Source organism: Erythrolamprus reginae, chromosome 3, assembly GCF_031021105.1.
Source record: "Erythrolamprus reginae isolate rEryReg1 chromosome 3, rEryReg1.hap1, whole genome shotgun sequence".
Taxonomy (NCBI): domain Eukaryota; kingdom Metazoa; phylum Chordata; class Lepidosauria; order Squamata; family Dipsadidae; genus Erythrolamprus; species Erythrolamprus reginae.
The window spans coordinates 32,490,514-32,512,646 of NC_091952.1; the positions used below are offsets into that span (position 1 = coordinate 32,490,514).

Here is a 22,133-nt window from a genome sequence, read left to right on the forward strand (position 1 = left end):
ACCAAGGCGTTGCAATCTGGCTTCATAAGGGAGGTGCTCCATTTCTTTGATCATATTTGTTGCCCTTTTTTGCCCCTTCTCTTCACGTCTCTTTTATGTTCTGATCATCAGTTCAATTCATCAGTTCCCCAAATGTTATGTACAGGAACACAATAATCAAAACCATTCTTCTGAAAAACGTCAGGTTTCACGTGGTCTCCCCTAACCACAAGCAAATATTGTAGTGACTGTGAAACAATGGAAGCAGGAGTGGATGACTTTTTCTGGATTGAAGATACCAGGAGGCCTCAGAATGTTGTGCTATTCTGCATTGAACCACTTGCCCCTTAGCTTGCTGGGTTCTCCTTTTCCACAGAGCAGGTCTGCTGCTCAGTTCTTATAATATACTGTATTGCAATTTGTCAATCAACCAATGACTAGTGAAATCCAAGTAAATATTGCAGATGATGAACTGCTGGCAAATAGCTCATGTATTCCTGGCATCCAAGAAATGCTGGTCTCCTCCGCCCAGGAACAGAGACTATAAAATTCTCTCCAGAGCAAAACAAGATAGCTGGAATTAATCCACTTAGTGAGGGGGAACCCTGCCCCTCCCTCAGCTGAACTGAGAAATGCATGTTGCAGACATATAACCTTACAGTCCAACGATTAGCTCAGTCATTAGGTCAGGAAATGGAACTCGGCTACAACCCATTTATGACTTCCAGATCTCAGTGGGTGAGAAAAAGTATCTTCTCTGTTTTATACATATGTATACACATCTACACACACAAATACACGCACACACAAACACACAGTCTAGTATTTAAGGATTCCAATAAAAAATAGAATTCTTTTCCGTCATGCTCTGCCCGCCATTTGGCCCCAACCCATAAAACTTCTGGATGCCACTTAAATGCCAACCATGGCCGCTCAGCCCAAAAAGGCATTCTACCTCTGCAATATTTATTTTATTTATTTCCTATTTTTATAAACTATTCAAGGCACTGAATATAATACCCCTCTTCCTATCCTCCTCATAACAACCATCATGTGAAGTCAGTTGGGTTGAAAGAGAATGACTGGTCCAAGGTCATCCAGCTGGCACATATAATTGAACCAATTTTGATTTCCAACATTTCACAAATTAGCAAATGCTAAATATCATTGGAAATCAGTAGGATTTATCTTGGGGGCGGGGGGGGGGGGCAAGGGAGACCCAAGTGTTGCAATTGCCTTCTCAGACACTGCTCCAACCAAAAGATGCCAAAAGTGATCTGTTCAACATAAAGTGGTACCTCTACCTACAAATGTCTCTACTTACGAACTTTTCTAGATAAGAAGTGAGTGTTCAAGGGTTTTTTTTGCCTCTTCTCAAGAACCATTTTCTACTTACAAACCCAAGCCTCCGAGACTGTAACCGGAAAAGGCAGGGAGAAGTCTCCATGGGGCCTCTCTAGGAATCTCCTGGGAAGAAACAGGGCCCGAAAAGGCAGGGAGAATCTCCTGGGAGGAAACAGGGCCTCCACTGTCCCTGTGATTTCCCCAATCTCACGCATTATTTGCTTTTACATTGATTCCTGTGGGAAAAATTGCTTTTTCTTACAAACTTTCTACTTCCACTAATGATGGGGACATCACTCTTAAGATTGCTAACTATCAGCTGCTGTGCTTGTATTGAAGAACAGCGCAGAAAGAATTGCTCTCGCCTTATTGTTTGTAATACATATTTGAAAGTCATAATCTTCAGTATTTCTTAAAGATGCCTGGTGTCTAGGTTTAATATAGCAAGGAAGCTTTAGCAGCCCACTGTCAAATATGCATGAATTGTTAATCTGATCCCCGGGACACAATTTCTCCCTCCCTTCTCTGGCTGGAAGCAAAGAGAGACTGACGCCAACAGGCAGCGGTAGAAAGCATTGCACTTAAGCAAAAACACATTGTCAAATTGAGACAATCTAATCTGTTCTGAGGGATACTTTGAATTTTCATTGCCAAGTATGTTACACATTAAATCCCATAGATTTTAACTGGGCAGCAGATTTTAAGATAGCTGCCCTCTCAAGAATTCTTTCATTAGTTTGATGACCTTGGAAACACATGTACACTAGATACAGCTGTTCTGTTGTCAAATAAATGTTTAAACTTAGGATTTGTTTAAAAATGTTTCTCTTCTTAACAAAGATTGAGATGCTATTGAATTGATATACAGGTGAAACTCAAAAAATTAGAATATCGTGCAAAATTTCATTTATTTCAGTAATGCAACTTAAAAGGTGAAATGTAATATATGAGAAAGACTCATTACATGCAAGGTAAGATACTTCAAGCTGTGATTTGTCATAATTGTGATGATTATGGGGTACAGCTCATGAAAACCCAAAATCCACCATCTTAAAAAATTAGAATATTACATGTGATCAATAAAACAAGGATTGTACATAGAACAATATTGGACCTCTGAAAAGTATAAGCATGCCTCTATGTACTCAGCACTTGGTTTGGGAACCTTTTGTAGCAACTGCTGAGGTGTTATGGAAGACCAGGATGCTTCAATAGCGGCCTTCAGCTCTTCTTCATTGTTCAGTTTCATGTCTTTCATCATTCTCTATGGGATTCAGGTCAGGCGAGTTTGCTGATCAATCAAGCACAGTAATCCCACGGTTATTGAACCAGATTTTGGTGCTTCTGGCAGTGTGGGCAGGTGCCAAGTCCTGCTGGAAAATTGAAGTCAGCATCCCCCATAAAGCATTAAGTGCTCCAAAATCTCCAAAATCTTAATGAAGCACAGTGGACCAACACCAGCAGATGACATGGCTCCCAAATCAGCACAGACTGTGGGAAACTTCACACTAGACTTCAAGCATCTTGCTGTGTTGTGTGTCCCTTTCCAGTCTTCCTCCATACTTTGGGTCCTTGGTTTCCAAATGAGATGCAAAAGTTTCCATGGCTGATTTTCTTTGAGTGAACATATGCTATTGAAAATAGCATTCACCTAAGGCCACTTTAAGCAACTTTCTCCATGAAACTTTGGAGAAAAGAGAATTGTAGCAGTGACAGGTATACCATTGAAAGGCTTGAAGAGCTGACTGGATATGTATCATCCTGTAAAAGCTGTCTAAGTGCACAGATTATGACCTAATAGCTCATAATAAAAAAACAGTTCCCAGCATATCAGGCTCCTGGAATATGTTGCATTTCTCAGAAGTCTCTTTAATTTTTATGAATCAATCTGTCAGATACACACTTGAACATGTTGTAGATTTTGGAGGTAAGAATACATGGGAAGTACTTACAAGGTGTTGGTTTTCACTACTGCCCAGTTAGATAATAAGTATTCATCTTGATTAATGTTCTCAGTACTCCACAATGTGATATCTCATAGCAAAAAAAAACACAATAATGATGGGCCTTGACTGTGGTTTAGTCCAAAGGAATGAAAAAAGGTGAATGCTGAAATTTATTGCTAGCAATCTGTTAGTCTTTCCTGTTTAATAACTGTGTTGCATTATGGGTTACTACATCCCTAGTGGAGATGATAATCTAGAATCTTAGTACTCTAAAATCCCTACATCATTTAATCACACCAACACTTTCTTTCTCTTTCTCCCTCTGTTAAACTACAATAAATGATCCCTTCTTCCCATATCCCATTTCTTATCTATATATAACAAAATATCTATTTTAACCTCAATCAAATAATCCAAGTTTAAGTTCTTTCCTTTTACTTTTTCAAGGGTTGTCTTGTTAATATATATTCGTCACTATGAAACTGGAGGTGATTGTGTCGTGCAAACACAACAGAGGTTATTATTCCATATAATGAATATCCCCCCAGGTTCTAGTTTAGCCAGTCATCAAAAACTTGTTATGTTTAGAAAACTCTAAACAGAAATATAAGATTTTTCAATGTTATCTATAATTCATTAATAATATCAAACATTTATAAACGTCCAGTAGACACCACATGTATACCCAACTAGCCTCCTAATAATCCTAAGGTTTATTTATCTTAATTATTTGATGTTCTTTACAACCTGAAGGGAAATTTTGGCACACAAGCCTGTGTTTCTGAATCTCAGCAAGCAATTGTGCAATTATTAGAAACATTGTAGAACAGTGCTACTGTCATGTGGGGAGACTAAAGTGACATCTTCTCACATCCAAACAACTTGAAAGAACACGAGAGACCACAATAGTGTTCACATTATACATGTTGAATTTTTTTTTTAAGTGGTGAGAGAAAGGTAATACAGAATATCCCATCTCCATTCAGCATAATGGCAAAGCACATGGTCATATAGAGCGCCTGAACTTCCTTAGTAAAATTTCCAGGTTGGAAATTGAGATTTGTTCTTATGAAAAAGACAAGGGATTTTGTTTCTCATAGTGTGCAGATATTTTGTTCTGCTTTTGTTTCTAGTTAAGTGCATTTTTAAAATTCAATTGGAATGGATATATCAATATATTCATATGTATCTCTTTCAAATTGCCTTCACTTTCTTGGAGAGAGAGCGAGAAAAAAAGAGATCAGGTCTCCAGCATTCACCTTTGATGTCCAAACTCATTTATCCTAATATGCGGATGTCAAGAAAACAAACCATCTTTGCATTAAATTATGGAGTACTTCAGAGTTACAGTTAAAGAAATGTAATTAATTATTAATTCAAGTATTGGTCTTTTCATCTATCAATTAACTTGCATACATTAAATATGCAGACAAAAATATTCTCAGAATGGTATTCTAAGTTTCCTGTTACAGTCGAAATCATTTTACTTCAAGCATTCTTGTATTTTTCAAAAACAATCATTGATTGTTGTCAGCAACTTTTTTCCCAAGCATTTATATTTATGCACGCACACATACACAAACTTCCATGCACATATAGTGTAAAATGTTACTTCCCTATTAATTAAGAGGCATATTTTACTTACCGTATTTTTCAGTGTATAAATTGCACTCTCCCCGCCCCAAAAGTGGTGGAAATGTCTCTGCGCCTTATAGACCGAAGGTTGCTGAAGCCCCCCGCCCATCTACCAGCCCCTACCCTTTGACCTCTGTCTCCCAGCAATTTGCCTCCTTGCAGCCAGCAACAAACAGGCTGGTCAGCTTCAGCATGGCCTAATTTAGCATGAGCAGCTGCCGCCTATTGTGGCCTCTGCGCGCCCCATTTTCAGCCTCCAAGTGCCCCATTTTTGCCCCTTTCCAGGCAGCTGGGATCACCGTCACTGCCTTTCCCTGCTGCCTGGAACAGGCCAAAAACATGTGAAGGTGGCGATGGCAGCCTGGAACAGCTGAGAGGTGGTATTCCAGGAGACAGATCCAACTGCCAATCAGCAGCTTATGCTAAATCAGGCTGTGTTGAAGCTGACCAGGGTGTTTGCTGTTTGCTTGCAAGGAGGCAAATTGCTGGAAGGCAGAGGAGAAGTATTTTTTCTTGTTTTCCTTCCCAAAAGCTAGGAGCGTCTTATAGTCCAAAAAATACGGTAATTAAAATGTTACTTTTTTCCTGTGTAGAATAGACACTATTCCAATTTTGATTTTACTACCGTTGTAATCATCCAAATTCATTTTTCAATTAATAAAAATTACACTTTTAGGCTTGCATGCCCTTTTTTGTTACTCAAATACATCATGTCTCATAAAATACAACAGTAACTTTCTATTTACCTATCCTCTCTGTTGCGGTCAACATAGTAGAACTGTTTCCGAAGCCACCTAAAAGTAAACAATTTTCAGATATTTGTAAATATGTCAGTGAATCATAAAATCTTCCTCTTTAAGAATCCCTCAAATCCTGCAGATTACATAAATTTGAACTGCTATGAAAGGAAGAGTGGATTTTAATACACATAATCTTAAATTCATGTAGAAAGATGCTGGTAGTGAAGGAGAGACAGTGAAACCTACATATGCCCCTTGCTTGAAATGGTCCTTCTGTTTTTGTTTTACCTTTCAATTTGCAATGGAGTAGCAGCTTTTAGCGTATCTGCCACAAGCCAGTTCAACCCTTTGATCCACATGCTGACTTCATCTTCGGAAGTGGCTGTGAAAATAAAGAACATACCGAATCTGTCAAGAGATAACACAGGCACTGACCCCTATATCCAAGAAGGAAGTCACTTTGCAGCTGGTTCCCTATAGGCGGAAACTAACCCCATCAATTTTGATATTTACAAATTATAATAGCCATAAAACAAGTCTTTATGGAGGAACAATCACATCATTTCAAGGTTTAGCATTCAATTCATTATGTTCACTAAGTAAGGAAGAAACCTGTTTTTTATCTTTGGGGGCAAATCCCACATGGCAAACAAGAAGGATCTCCAGGGAACTTCAGTAATCAGGTTAGATCTTTTTTCCATCCTTTTCGGGTTGCAGATGTGCATGCCAAAACTTGCTTTACCATAGCTGAACGTCAGCAAATAGTGCCATGCTGTGCAAGTTTAACAATAATTTTAAAATATGTCTATTAGCCAGTTCAAACAATTATCTTATCATAATGAGGATGCAGATTGATTGCTCTTATTCAAAATATGACCTATAGTGTTTGCTTAATTGCTTCATGCCACATTCACTATTCTAGTCTGAGCACACCAGATTCTGCACAAATCCAGAATCTTGCCCTATGATTCATGCTTTTTGAAGAATTACCATCAACTCAGGAAAGTGAGCAAAACATGATCAGTATTGAGCAATGGGATTTCTCTTTTTCTTCCCATTAGTTTACCTTAGAAATACTTCATACAAGATCCACTCCATCATTTCAAATTTTAGAAGGTATACAGGAACACACCTCTTTACTTTCTAGAATTTGGAGAGGGGAAAACAACATTTAAGCATTTGAAGCCATAAGAGAGTAAGGCACCATTTGCAACATGGTTAGCCATAGAGTTAAATAAGAATGTCCATGTTCTCAGAGACTCTGGTTCAATAACTGGCAATGACTAATCAGTTCTGGAGCTGCTAGCAATTCTAGAGTCATTCTTTGCTCTCCTTGTTCCTCTCCACTATTATAAGCCAAGTCTTGCTAAAAGAAAAATGAATAGATGCATGAATAGCAGTGATGTTGCTGGTGTTCAAAAAGCTACACCAAAAATTGGATTGTAATCTCATGTCAGTGACAAAGTAAAAGACATCTAACCTTGCAAACTGAGTGTTTTCAGTCTGAATTCCATGCCATAAAGGATCACAAAGCAGTGAGACGGTTCTGGGCGGAAACAAGAATCTTCCTGGTATCGGTCAAAATCTCTGGAATTCTTTCCCTGACGAATTTCTTGGATTTCACGAATATCAACTGTAAAAATAATAATAGGAGGAAAGGGGGTTGAATTAGAATAAAATTAAGAACAAAAGTAGTTTGTAGTCAAAAGCTTGATAAACACTAATAAACAACATTAAAGCATTTCAAGTAAAATCCCAGATTCATGTATATCTGAGTTGTAAGATCAACATTTAAAAGTTTAATTATATTATGAACTTTGGGGTAGTATTAAGGAATTGCATGACACTCTTAATGGACTTTAAAGAAGCAGGATGAGAAGAGTATTATTAACTCTTTTGAATTTTGCTGTTGGAGAAAACTCCTGAGAATTCTGTTGACAGCTAAGCAAACAATCAAATGGATCGTTCACCAAATCAATTTAGCGTTGTCTCTCAAGACACAAATGACCATAGTTAAATTATCCTACTTCATACACATTAAGCAAAGATCTAGATTTCTGGAGAAGGCTTAGATTTCTGGAGAAGGCTCTAATCTGGGAAAGATAAAAGGAAAGGGAAGAAGAGGATGGCCAAAGGCAAGTCAGCTACAGTGGTGATGGGTATACCATTGGAAGACCAAGTTAGGCATGGATCAAGATTGAGAAAATCTATCTCTGTGACAACTAATACTCAATCAATGGTTTGACAGTACTTAATCAAAGAAGGGTTTTGAAAACAAACATTTCTAAGATATGTTTAATTTCTGACATAACAAAATATACAGATGTAAGTCATCATAGTAAATATCGCTAAGAAAAAGCAGAATAATCCAGAAGAATGAGGTGTAAACAATATTGGCCAAACCAACAAAAAATTAACCCGGCTAAAATTGCAATGCTGATGCATTTCAACATATATTCATATATATCAGTCTATTTAGTTTACTAAGGGTCCTATCTTGAATCTAAAATCCATTGTGAAATTCTAATTCGCTCAAAATAGTTCTAAACAGCACTGTAAGCAATTAACATCAGGGGCAGAGAGACAGCGACTGACCTAAAGTCGCCTAGCCGGCTTTCATGTTGATTTGGGGGAAAAGCAGACCCTGCACTCGTAGGAAAATGCTAGGAAGAAAAAAAATGTACATGAACCGCCCTGGGACCACTAGAGGTCACTGTGGCAAATCCCAAACTGATAGGAAAGAATATCTTCACTAGAAAAGAAAAGAGAAAATAGGCGTTGATTGCTTACCTGAACGCCTCTTCTCGTACGGTGAGCGGGTACAGCAGTCACATGGGTTGCTCATGTCCAATCCGGTGGAACTGAGCCTAGTATTAAAAAAGCTTGCCGGATCCGCCCCTTCCCCAGAATTCGCGAATCCATAGACTAGGCTCAGTTGTGAAGCTCTGTAGTGTTCAACTCTCATTGTTAGAGGAAGAAAGAGATAGAAAGGTAAAGAAGACACATACAAGGGCGGGAAGTGACTGCTGTACCCGCTCACCGTACGAGAAGAGGCATTCAGGTAAGCAATCAACGCCTATTCTCCGTACTGAAGGAGCGGGTCCAGCAGTCACATGGGACATACCCAATAGATGGTCCCTAGGGTGGGATTAGCTTGCTATCGTGTGAGATAACGGATTGGAGTACCCTTCTGCCGAAGGCAGCGTCCGCTGAAGCGTAAGAATCAATTTTGTAGTGCCTGATGAAGGAATTTGGCGAGGCCCAAGTGGCTGCTTTGCAGACCTCCTCCAACGGGGCTTGAGTCGCCCAAGCGGCCGAGGTGGCTGCGCTCCTGGTGGAATGCGCAGTGATGTTCCTTGGAACTGAGAGGGAGGCCGACTCATAGGCCTTAGATATAGTCCCTCTGATCCAACGGCCTATTACTGTTGAAGACACTTTGGCCCCCATGACTCTGGGATGATAGGCTACAAAAAGTGCTTCTGACCTCCGAAAGGGTCCTGTGCGTTGGATATATATTCTCAGCGCTCTGGTGAGATCCAGGGTGTGCCATCTAATTGCCAAGGGATGGTCTCGTTGGAGGCAGAAGGAAGGTAGGACAATATCCTGAGATCTGTGGAACATGGAACTGACCTTGGGTAAGAAGGTGGGGTCCAGTCGCAAGACTACCTTGTCCTGATGGAATTGGCAAAGGTCCTGCCTGATTGAGAGGGCAGCCAGCTCCGAAATGCGTCGGGCAGAGGTAATAGCCACCAGGAAAGCTACCTTAAAGGATAGGTACCTGAGGGACGCCGATTTTAGGGGTTCGTATGGTGCCTGCGTGAGGGAGTGGAGAACCCGTGGCAAATCCCAGGATGGATACCTGTGGACCTTGGAAGGTCTGAGGTTGGCTATGCCCTTGAGGAATTCCTGAACTTCAGGGAAGGATCGGAGAGGCTGTCTGCGGGGGCCCCCTAGGACAGATGAAATGGCTGCCAGATGACGCCGGAGGGTGCTGGTGGAGAGTCCTTTATGGAAACCTTGCATAAGGAAGGAAATAATTCTGTGTATGGGGATGCACAGAGGGGAGAGACCTTCCTGAAGACACCACTGGTGAAACTTGGACCACGTGTGGTCGTAGATTCGATTGGTCGAGCCCCTTCTGGCCTTTAGAATGACCTCCACTGAATCAGGGTCATGCCCACGCAGCTCTAAATCTCTCCTGATAACAGCCAGGCGGTGAGGTGGAACCACTCCGGGTCTGGATGGAAAGAGGCCCCCTGCCGCAGCATATCCCCCGAAACGGGGAGTCGCCAAGGGTCCTGGACGGACAGCTGTTGGAGATCTGCGAACCAGGGCCGGCGGGGCCAATGAGGGGCGATTAAGATTACTCGGGCCCTCTCGGTGAGGACCTTGTGAATCACGTCCGGGAGGATTGGAATCGGAGGAAATGCATAGAGTAGGCCTGGAGGCCATGGACTCCGGAGGGCATTGATCGCTTCCGCTCCCGGGGATGGAAATCTGGAATAGAAGCGAGGGAGTTGGGCGTTCGTATTGGTCGCGAAGAGATCCAGGACTGGTAGGCCGAATCTGAGGGTGATTTGATGGAACAGGTCTTGGTGGAGGTTCCACTCTCCTGGGTCTATCGTTGCTCGGGATAGCCAATCCGCCTGGATGTTGAGACTCCCCGAGATGTGATCGGCTAGGAGCGACTGGAGATGTTTTTCCGCCCAAAGGCCCAGCTTGAGGGCCTCCCTCATGAGAGCCTTGGATCTCGTGCCCCCTTGCCTGCAGATATGGCTTTTTGTGGCAATGTTGTCGGTGAGAATGAGAACGTGCCGGTTGGGGATGCGAGGAGAGAAATGCTTCAGAGCCAGGGAGACGGCTCTTAACTCTAGCCAATTTATTGGCCTGGAAGCTTCCTCCGGGGACCACGTGCCCTGGGCTATCATCCCCTGGGCGTGGGCGCCCCATCCCGATAGACTGGCATCTGTGGTGATGACAAATTGATCCGGGCACCTGAACGGGGATCCTCTGTCCATGGCCGGAGACTTCCACCACTTGAAGGATCTGCGAACACTCAGTGGGATGACAATGCGTCGATTTGAGTTGCTGTGCCCCGATCTCTGAAAAGGCAACAGAAGCCACTGGAGTTCCCTAGCATGAAGGCGAGCCCAGGGAATGATGCCTATGCATGACACCATCTTCCCCAAAAGAGAAGATAGAGTAACTATGGATACTGAAGGATTAGATAAAATGTTAGAAATTAACTCCACTATACTGAGTTTTCTCTCGGGAGAGAGAAAAACCTGGGAAGATTTTGAATCAATAATGGCTCCCAGGTGAGGAATGGAAGTGGAAGGTTGGAGGTGACTTTTTTCAAAGTTGATGGAAAACCCATGGTCCTGAAGGACTGACATGGTGACAGAAAGGTCTGATTTCACTCTCTCTAGGGAGTTCCCATGAATTAAAATATCATCAAGATAACATAAAATGTGGATGGGAGACGCCCGGATATAGGCCGCCAGGGACCCCAAGAGCTTTGTGAAGACCCGAGGGGCCGAGGAAAGGCCAAATGGCATCGCCCTATACTGGAAATGCCTGCCTTGAAAGGAAAAACGTAAAAATTTTCTGTGGCATTTGGCTATAGGAATGTGAAGGTAGGCCTCAGTGAGGTCTAAGGAGACCATGAAATCTCCCGAGTGAATGGCGGCCAAAATAGAAGACAAGGAGTGCATTTTAAACTTCCTATATTTGATGAATAGGTTTAGTTTCTTTAAATCCAAAATGGCTCTCCAACCTCCGGAGGACTTTGGAACCATAAATAGGATGGAATAAAAACCTAGGCCCTTCTGACCGGAAGGGACCGGCTGAATGGCTCTAATGGACAATAGATGAGAAATGGCCTCCTCCATACGGTTACAATCTGAGGATGACCTGGGCGAAGGGCAGGAAATAAAACGTTTAGGAGGAGGAGAAATAAATTCTAAAAGAAGGCCTGATTGAACAGTGTCAATGACCCAAGGGTCCTTGGAGGTGAGACGCCAATTTGCAGCGAAATGAGCTAGGCGACCCCCTATGGGAATGGAGGAAAGGTTACCATCTAGGTTTTTTTGAAGCCCTGTTAGAGGCAGCTCCCCTTTGGAAACGAAAACCCCTACCCCTGGAGTTCCTACCTTGGGAACGAAAGCGGGGGGAATACTGACCTGGAGATCTCTGATAGGAAGCCGCTTGATCTTGCTGGCGCCCTGGGCGACGAAAGGACTGCGTTTTAATAACCTTTTTTGTGGTTGGGCCCAAAACCTTCTTCTTGTCTGTGGTCTCCGTGAGGAGAGGATCCAGAAGATCACCGAAGAGAAGGTCGCGCTTTAAGGGGCCCTGGGATAACTGCCACTTTTGGCGAACTCCCGCTTGCCAAGGGCGAATCCATAGGAGTCTTCTTGCCGTTGTAGAGGCTGCAATAGACTTAGCAGAAAATCTAGTAGATTGTAAGGTGGCATCAGCCACGTACTGGGCAGCTGCAAAGACCTTGTTGAAGTCTTGTTGACCTCTCAAGTCATCTGGAGGAATGTGCTGTTGAAGTTGGCGAAGCCACAGCAGCATGGCTCTGGAGAAGAAGGAGGCTGCTGCAGAACTTTTAATGGCCCAGGAATCAGCGGAGAAACCTCTTTTGAGCATTTGCTCGATGCGCTTGTCCTCTGGACGGAGGACTTCCTCCGCCTCGCCTGGCACAGCCGCTGCCGAGTGAAGAATTTTGACAGGTTCATCTGGTTTGGGAAAAGATAGAAGCTCTTCATAGGAAGAGGAGAGTTTATACAACTTTCTGTCCTTGGTAGAGGGATTAAGGCCAGAGGCTGGAAAATCCCACTGTTTGAGTAAGGCATCTTTAAATAATTTAGGCATAGGGATTACCTCGTTATCCTCCTGTTCCTCTGTGAAGTAAGGTAAATTCTCCTCCGGGGGATCAGTGGAAGTGGAGGCTTGTTTCTCCTGGGCCGCTAATCCCGTAGAAATTCTAGCTTTGAGGAGGAGAGATTTGAATAGTTGAGAAGGGAAAATAGTAATAGGAGGAGGGACCTTTATTTGGGATTCCTCGTCCTCAGATAAGCCCTGGAAAGGGTCTTCATCCTCCTCTACATCCTCATATTCATCTTGGGAGGACTCTGAGTCATCCTGAATAGGAGCTCTGACCGCTGGGGAAGAACCCAAGGGGCGGGAGGAACGAGAAGGAGGAAGAGGTAAAGGAAGCTCATTGATGGAGGAGAGTTTGGCATCAATGGCTTTGGACAACACAGCAAAAATAGATTGGAACTCAGGAGGTAAACTGGAAATATCAGCAGAAATGGCAGAAGGATTCCTAAAGGCCTGGGAGGATCCTGGCTGGGGGGAATCTTCCATAATATCTGGTTCCTCTGGACCTATGCCCCATAGGTTAGGTTGGGGTCTATCTAGGTTTGGCTCATCCAGAGATAACACAGGGACCCCAGAAGGAGGCAGGCTAGAGGCCTCTGGTGGGTCTTGACTACTGATTACTTGGGCCTGCACTTTCAAACGTTTTGCTGATTTATCATGAATCTTTTGTAGGGCTAGGTCCCTTCTCTTCTCGGCCCTGGTGACCTTGGTCGAGGGGCGGGCCCCTGGAGAAGAGGAGGAAGAGGCCTGGGGGATACTAGTAATCTCATCGCCTGTAGGCCTGGCCTCTCTGGGACCTTTAGTTGTGCCTCTCTTGGGAAAGGTAGCCATAGTCTGACAATTAACAGAAGACAAGGCTGAGCCAATAATTAAATTATAAGGAGAAGATTTCAAGGACTTCCCAAGAGGAATGGATCCTGCTTCGAGGCCTCGAAGCTGCTGAAACGTGAGGACAATCTGGGCAAACCCAGAGTTCGTGCCCCCAAATCCAGCGGGGCCAGCCTCCCTAAACTTTGCAATTAAGTAAAACCAAGGCACTCTGGTTGGAGGCTAGGCCGGTGGAGAATTTAGCCTGGGACCCCCAAGGCCCGCTCCCGGATCCACGCGGTGGACTGAGGCCTACGCGGCTGGCAGAAGGCCAACACGAGAGGCCTAGATATTTTAAGAAAAGGCGCGAAGGCCTTCGCGCCAAAAAATCGCTTCGTAGAATTTCTTAGGGGGAAAAGCGATCGACTAAGTCCAGGAGACTAAAGGCGTCCCACTCCGCAGGAGGTATTTATAAGCCCTTAAATATATTTTTATACAATAATTAAGCAATAATCCAATAATAAATACTTGCACCAGGACCTCCAGGCCAAGGGATTAGAAGAATCCACAAGCGGCCGCAGGAATCGTAACCGGCAAAACCGCCGGGGGAAAACGAAACCGCAACTTCTCCCAAGTAAAAAAGCCTAGCCGCTTTTTATTTTTTTCCTTTTAAAACGGCTGGCGCAAATAGTGCAAGTAATTGAATAAAGACAATAAATCTTACTACTTTTTTGAAGGAAAAGTCGAAGGGAAGGTGTTAGAATGTTGAACGAGCATTCACAATACAACCGCAGGATATGCGAACTGAGCGAATTCTGGGGAAGGGGCGGATCCGGCAAGCTTTTTTAATACTAGGCTCAGTTCCACCGGATTGGACATGAGCAACCCATGTGACTGCTGGACCCGCTCCTTCAGTACGGAGAAAAACTGTAGCAGAAAGTTTTAAAAGGTCCCCTAGGTACAAAACTGCCGAGCAGGGTGGGGGCGCAAAAGGGAAATAGTTTTATGAAAGTAACAAAGAATTCAAAGCTTGGTTTCTCTGTTTGCTATATGAACAAAGGCAAGTTCAACAAAGGAATGCAAGTTAGCACTTTTGCTCGCAATGAATATTGATTATATGTTTGCTATTAAGACTAAATGAACATCTACATACATTTAAGTAATTGCAATTCACATACATAAGCTATGCAGTTTCTAGGCCAGAGATGAAGCCTTCCCTCGGCCTCCTATCCCAAATTCCAATATGAAGACAAATTTCTTGTGGGTTCAATGATAATTAACCAATAAAAAAATCTATTCTATTCTATTTTATGGCTCTATGAAGCAACTCCATGCATTTATGTTCAGCACAGTTAACAAGAAGATTGAATAAAGTTAATTCCATATTTATTTAAATCTGGCATGATAAAGCTTAATGAAAGTTGAAGAATCTTACAGAAAAAATGTGAAAGGCAGGAAAGAAAGAGGAACCAAAGCTGATGAAAGACACAACAGAATGTCGTTTTCTGCTCTCACATTTTCCTTCCTAAAGGGGAAACTTCCCTCAGTGCTTCCATATGTTCACCCATCCATAGATTCTGCATCTCCTGGACTGTAATGAACCTTTACACCTTGGCTATTTGCTCTGGAACAACTTACAATATGGATATTTTCTGGAAAATGAAACTCAAGAACTGAATACAGGAAGTACTCAACTTACGACCGTGATTGAACCCAAGATTTCTGTTGTTAAGTGAGATGTTTGTTAAGTGAGTTTTGCCCCATTTTATGGCCTTTCTTGCCACAGTTGTTAAGTGAATCACTGCAGTTAAGTTAATTATACGGCTGTTAAATGAAACTGCCTTCCCCATTGGCTTTGCTTGTAGGTTGCAAAAAGTGATCATGTGACTTGGGGACACTACAACTGCAATAACTATGCGTCAAGTGTCTGAATTTTGACCACACTGGTTGTGGAGCTGCTGCAACAGTCATAAGTGTGAAAAATGATGATGATTCAGACCCGTTGTAACTTTGAATGGTCACTAAATGAACTATTGTAAATTAAGGACTGCCTGTATTAAGAAGCACCACCTTTTTCTATTCTAATCCAGACTGGTTTTTCTTATCTCCTTGAGCTAACATTTTTCTTTTGCTTGTTTTAAATGACCATTCAAAAATGTTCAGTATGCAGAAACTCAGTGACTCCTGCTTTGTATCTTGCCTTCAAGATTGAGCAGATTAAGAATAATCTTACAGTTTGTTGGGTTACAAGACTCTGTATTTCCCACCCCTCATTATATACATTTTTCCACTGGAATTCAAAATTTCAGGATTGATTTCTCAAAATTCCATGGGCTCCCTCTGAGAGGAAATAATGAAGATTATTTATCTAGCTTTTTTCTGATGATTGAGAAAATTCTCATTCCTTGTTCCAAGTGAATAATTTATCTTGGAATTGTAGTCTTTCTTCATGAATACAGGCAGAACCAGTACTGAAGGACTTGGATTGATACCAGGCAAACACAGGTTCAAGTCTATTATGAGCCATAAAAGTTCATTGGGTGACAATCACTTGGTGTGGTTGTTGAGGGGCAAAGTAGGACATGCTAATACATCTGTTAGGAAGCTCCAAATGAATCTGCAGGGAGTTATCGTGGATCAAATACATTCCAATATTTGGTTAGGTCAGTGAGGGCAAAACTTTTAGAGAGAAATTCCAACCAAAACCCACTAATTTATCGCAAAGTGCCAACACGTCAATTTAACCTGAATAATGAGGTTTTTACTACCTGAAATAATGATAAGCGCAGAGTTCAGCTACTTCAAAAAACCCGACATGAGTGTACTTTTATGCCCCTTTTTCTACTTTTGAAAAATGTTTAGCAACAATAAAAAATAAAAACTTTTGTAATGTCATCTCTTTTCGTCCCGTTTCCCTCCCCTTCTTTCTCTTTCCCTCCCTATTTCTCTCTGCTTCTATTTATTTCTTTCCCTCTCTCTCTGTCTTATCTACCTATCTATCTATCTTCCAGCCAGCCAGCCAGCCAGCCCTGCCCCCTCTCTGCCTCCTGTAGCGAATGAGGAAAGAACTGGTGCTGGGTGATGGGAATAATATCCAAAGGCTGATGAGGCCAGAAGCAGCACGCTTACGCTCAGTTGGCTGGCAGGGAGGCAGGGCATCCCAACACAGGCAGCTCTGCCGGAAAAGAAATGGCTTTTTTTGTTGTTGTTGCTGCTGCTGTTGAGCTGCTCTGAGCCGACGCAGGCTCCCATTGTGGCTCTGTGTTGTAATGGGCTTCAGGGGGAGGCCGAGACCTCACCTCGCCCATTGTGAAGTGCACAAGTGAAAAAAGTTCACTCCATCAATTCCAACTTCACAGATTTTTTTTCTTTCGTGAAAAGTTAGGATTGATTGATTGAAACACTATGGAGAAATGCGATTGGAACTGGGCTGGGGCGATTGCATGCATGCCCATAGAAAGAACTTGGCGTGCCACATCTGGCAGGCGTGCCGTAGGCTCATCATCACGAGCCTATTGTAGGTTTATTAAGGCACTCCAAGACTGACCAGTTCCACCTGGAGACATTTGACAGGTGGTCAGGATCTCCATAAGAAATCATTGGAGTAGTTACATTGCAGAATTAAAGACAACAGATAAAGCCAGAAAACATTCAGTGTATGTAGCTCCTTTCTGACCCATCAACAAAATAAAAGTAGAATTCTTGTGATGAGTGATCAGAAATAAGTGAAAGGTAAATTCAGCCCTTGTTTTCCTTGTCAGATAACTGACAAGGTATTTCATGTACATTTTTAAGAGTTCTGCATGCATACATAGCTTCAAAGGATTCCCAAGCACTCTACAGAAGCCTTCATACTAAGCCCCTCATGTATCTTTTGTTGAAATATTTCTTTCTAGATAAGAGTATACCAACACATTCAGTTTAATTTAGTGTTTTAAATAACGTACACAATTTGTTTAATGCTTCTTTTTAGTATATTATAGACTGTGAGCAAAAATATATCTTTTTTCTAAAAGAGAAAAGTGTGCCATAGTTTTTATTTTGTAGTTTAGAGTATGAGGCTTTTCTTTGGTTTCTTAAAAAAAAAGAACATGATTCAATCCAGATGTTCTACTCCATTTCATCAGTATACCTAACTAAGCAGTAGTATCTAATCAGCCTTGACTAATCTTGAAAATTTAAGCAGGGTTGATGTGGTTAAAAATGGATGGTAAACCAACAGAAAACATCTCATATAAGACGACGATAAACCATATCCTAGCATTACTAAGGAAACTGTATAGGTGTGCCCATGAAGTCAGTAGCTTGACTTTAATTAAATGTTCCTTTTTTTCAACAATAATTTGGTTCTTCTACTCAGGAGTCCCAATTGGGAATTCTAGAAATTGCACCCAACATATCTGGAGATTAAGTAAGAGTTAGAAGCCAAGCACAAGTAATTAAACTTGTTCCAAAACAATACTTCCAATAGAGAAGGTAAGGTGACAAAATAAAGTTGGACTATCTTGAAGGATAGATGGACTAATGAAATAGGGATGGATTCCTATCTGATAATAATGCTCCTTTTCTCCATCTGGTTCTCAAAGTAGCTTTTGCACAAAGATGTGGCAGAAAATCAGACACTTCTCTGAAGTGTGCTTCTGTGGAAGACTAACTGCGTAGGGCTCTCCTTGCTACCACATGTGTGGTTATAACTTCCTCTCTACATTTCATAACAGAAAGTGAGCATTTGTACTGTACATAAAGTGTTTTGAATTTCAGCTACAAAATCAGTTATATCTCTCCTATGTGCAAGATCTAATTACTGAGCTCCATGTGCCTGGGAAATGGAAGACTATTCCTAAACCATAATACTGGCTTTCTCCATTAAAAATGTCATCTCATGATATTTTTGTGAAGGGGACACACCAATTGCTGTGAGTCATCTTACATACCGGCAGTCATAACAAAAATGATAACTAGCATCAATACATAAGCACTACTGCCAACTTATTTATCCCTTCCTTCCAAACGCCACTTACTTGAGCCTTTAACTGAGATAAATCATATCAAAGAACCTCAATGTGGGTGATCCTATCCTTTTGCTTTAAATTACTAAATCAATCACAATCAAGCATGAAGTTAATTTTATTTATTTATTTTATTACTTAGATTTGTATGCCGCCCCTCTCCAAAGACTCGGGGCTAGTGCATCAGCAATTAGATTTAATTACTGTGTCTGCACAACCTTCATTGGGCTAAGATGAGACTGGTTAAGCCGTTACAGAAATCAAACTATTATTTTAGTAAGTTTTATGAATCAATTAAAATGAAATATGTGAACTTAGCAAATATGTTTTGTTAAGGAGAGTTTAAGGTTTACCATGTCACATTAATACAGTCAGTGTCCCAAAACAGAATCAGTACCCAAGAAATTCCAATTTCTCTCTTTCACTTTAGTTGGAGAACACAAGCAATAAGATCAGTTAAACAACAGAGAGAATAAAAATCAATTCAGGTTATGATTGTTTCTGTGGGTGCACTTAGACTTCATAGTGCTTTCACAGACCACTCTAAGCGGTTGTAAGGTCTGGTCTCACTTCCTCATTCAAGAAAGCAAAAACTCTTGAAACTTGGCATTCCAAAAGGAACCTTTTATTGAACTGGAGTGATAGCAAGACAAAAGAAAAGCAGGGTCTGGGGTCCCTCAGGCAATACAGTTAAAAGAATTAGAAACCCCTCCCAACAGCCAATCCACAAGTGTGAAGATGTTGTTCTATGGGGCGCCCTGAGAGCACAAAAGTGAACTCTCTCAGGCTCATCCTATGGCAGCTTTCAAGTGATACAACCCATCTAGTCCCACTCACCTTACATTCCCCCAAAGATGCAGAAATCCCAGAGACCCTAAGTGCCAAGCTAAAGGTTATAATTTATATAACTTATAAATCAATAAGATACGAGATATAGGATACATAAGGAAGAAAGCAATAAAGTAAATAATGTAACGTATCCCAGCAACCGGTCAGGTCCCCCAGAGTCAGCCTTCTCCAGGTCCTGTCAGCTAAGCCAGTGTTTCCCAACCTTGGCAACTTGAAGATATTTTGACTTCAACTCCCAGAATTCCCCAATCAGCAAATGCTGGCTGGGGAATTCTGGGAGTTGAAGTCCAAATATCTTCAAGTTGCCAAGGTTGGGAAAGGGCAGGGGTCTCCAAACACTGCCCCTTGAAGACTTGTGGACTTCAATTCCCATAGCTAGCTGGAAAATTCTGGGAGCTGAAGTCCACAAGTCTTCAAGGGGCCAAGTTTGAAGACCTCTGGCCTAGGGGAAGAGCCTTCTCTATGACAGCTCTGGTCCTTTGGAATCAACTCACTCCAGAGATTCGCACCATGCCCACCCTTCTGGCCTTTCGTAAATCTTTAAAAACTCACCTTTGCCAGCAGGCCTAGGGCTGTTGAGCGTTGGCATTCTGCTCCGGATGATGATATGAGCATATGATTGTGAAAGAATGAATGTGGGTGCCTGTTCTTAATAATCTTGGGGTTTTAGAACCAGATTTTAGGTTTGGATTTCTTACATGCTGTATTTGTATTTATTCCTGTTTTGTAAGCTGCCCTGAGTCTACAGAGAAGGGCGGCATAGAAATCCAAACAAATGAATAAATAAAATAAATAAACTGAAGGTTCTCCCCACCCTTCCCTTGAAGACTGGCAGAATCACAGATCTGGAAGTATTTTACAAAGTCAGCATATTGCTCCCAACAATCTAGGCCATCATTTTATTTCATTTTTGGGGGTAAATTTTTTATTTTTCCTCCATACAAACTTTTTTCCATACATTTAAAAGTAGTCGGGTTACAATAAAAACAGTATTTAGTTAGTAAATCATAGATAACTGTCCTCCCCAAAAAGTTTAATAGTTCCAAATTAAATTATTTTTGATATCAATCATACCCACCAACCGTTACCTCTAATTTTGTCATCCAGATAATTTTCATCTAATTAAATTCCACGTTGATTTCCTTTAACCTAATTAAAATAATTTCATCTTATTCTTACTAATACTATAAAGCCGTTATATTTACTCATGTATTCTAGAAACCCTTACCACCACTTCGTAAATATAATTAAAAATCTTATAAGCTAAGAAAAAAAAAGAAAATATAATAATAAAAAAGAAAAGAAAAAAGAACAAAAAAACTATTACTAATACTAATACTAATATTAATAAAACATTTAAGAATAATCAAGCTAAAAAAGAAAAAAGAAAAAAGAAAAAGAAAAGACCAAAATCTAATCAGGTCAATATTTTAGTTAAACATTTATCACAATATTGTAGTCATATAACATATGTAGGTCATCGTTTTACCAACCTCAGAGGTATGGAAGGCTGAGTCAACATTAAGCTGGTGAAAACTGAACTCCTGGAAGTCAGCAGAATTAGCCTGCAATACTGCATTCTAATCACTGTACCACCATGGCTCTTCCTGGCACTAGGTAAGAGGCTGGTCTAGACTGTCCAACCTTTATAATATATACAGTAATATGTTTCTATGAAATAATAATATTAAAACCTGAACTGGTCAATTTACACTGAAAGCTTTTTTAAAAATCTCATAATTATTCATTGTGCATTACAATATCAGTATTGATAGATAATATCTGCCCCACAGAAGTGAAGGTCAAACAAACTGTTGAAGAACAAAAAGTGAGCACTGGCCAATTACATAAAAGACAGCCAAGAACAAGCAATGATGCAAATTAAAAATTGGAACATATTGAATGGGCAGGGGAAAAAACATGAATATCAAATTAATGTAATCAAAACGTGAACTGAATGCTGGCAAGAAAAAGCATTACATATTCAATTTTTACAAAAGATTTATGGAAAGTGGATAAAAATTAAATCAGACCCTGGATTAACTGAAACATTAGAAAAAGAAACTGAAGGCTTGGTTTTGGCTGCTCAAAAGCAAGCTATCTGAACCAGTGTGATGGAGGCCATAATTGTTTTAAAGTGCAAATTGTGCAACAAAAAGCAGCAAAAAACCAGTAATCATATATTTAGCTCATGCAAGAAGATCACACAAACCAAAAACAAACAACATAATATGATGATTCACTGGAATATATGAAAAAATACAGTATGCGCCAGTAATAAAAATTGGGTGAGAACATATATAGTTGAAAATATAATAAAAAATGAGCAGGTTAAAATACTGTGTGATTTCCAAGTGCAGACTGTTAAATCTTAGTGCATAATACACCAGATTTGAATGTGGTTGAAAAGAAGTGCAAATAATTGATGTTGCAATACCAGGGAATAGTAGACCTGAAGACAGTGACTGTATGACTGTAACTTGTTGCTTGTATCCTAAGATTTTTATTAATATTTATTGCTTCTTCATTGCTTATTTGACCCCAATGACAATCATTAAGTGTTGTACCACATGATTCTTGACAAATGTATCTTTTTCTTTTATGTACGCTGAGAGCATATGCACCAAGAGAAATTCCTTGTGTGTCCAATCACACTTGGCCAATAACACTTGGCCAATAGTATAAGGGCAGACTAGATGGACCATGAGGTCTTTTTCTGCCGTCAGACTTCTATGTTTCTATAAAATTCTATTCTTTCTATTCTACTCTATTCTATTCTAAAGTATCAAGATCTAAAAGTTGAAATTGAAGATTATGCAGGCACTGGTGGTCTCTATGGTAATTGGCCCACTAGATGCCATACTGAAGAACCTTGGAGAACACTTAGAAAATTATATTCATTGATAAAATTTCCATGTGTCAATTATAAAAGGCTA

The 22,133-nt window shown here is 41.0% G+C and overlaps 1 protein-coding gene across 4 annotated transcripts in view; it reads right to left on the bottom strand.

Annotated features, from left to right (window-relative positions):
* Positions 1-22,133, bottom strand: part of PLCG1 (phospholipase C gamma 1) — a 114,629-nt gene that overhangs the window by 53,710 nt on the left and 38,786 nt on the right. For all 4 annotated transcript variants that reach the window (XM_070744737.1, XM_070744736.1, XM_070744735.1 and 1 more), the window contains 3 exons: positions 7,125-7,277; positions 5,933-6,026; positions 5,651-5,698 (listed from right to left, as the gene is read on the bottom strand). In XM_070744737.1, the coding sequence (XP_070600838.1) occupies positions 5,651-5,698; positions 5,933-6,026; positions 7,125-7,277 (295 nt within the window). The remainder of the gene's footprint in view (positions 1-5,650; positions 5,699-5,932; positions 6,027-7,124; positions 7,278-22,133) is intronic.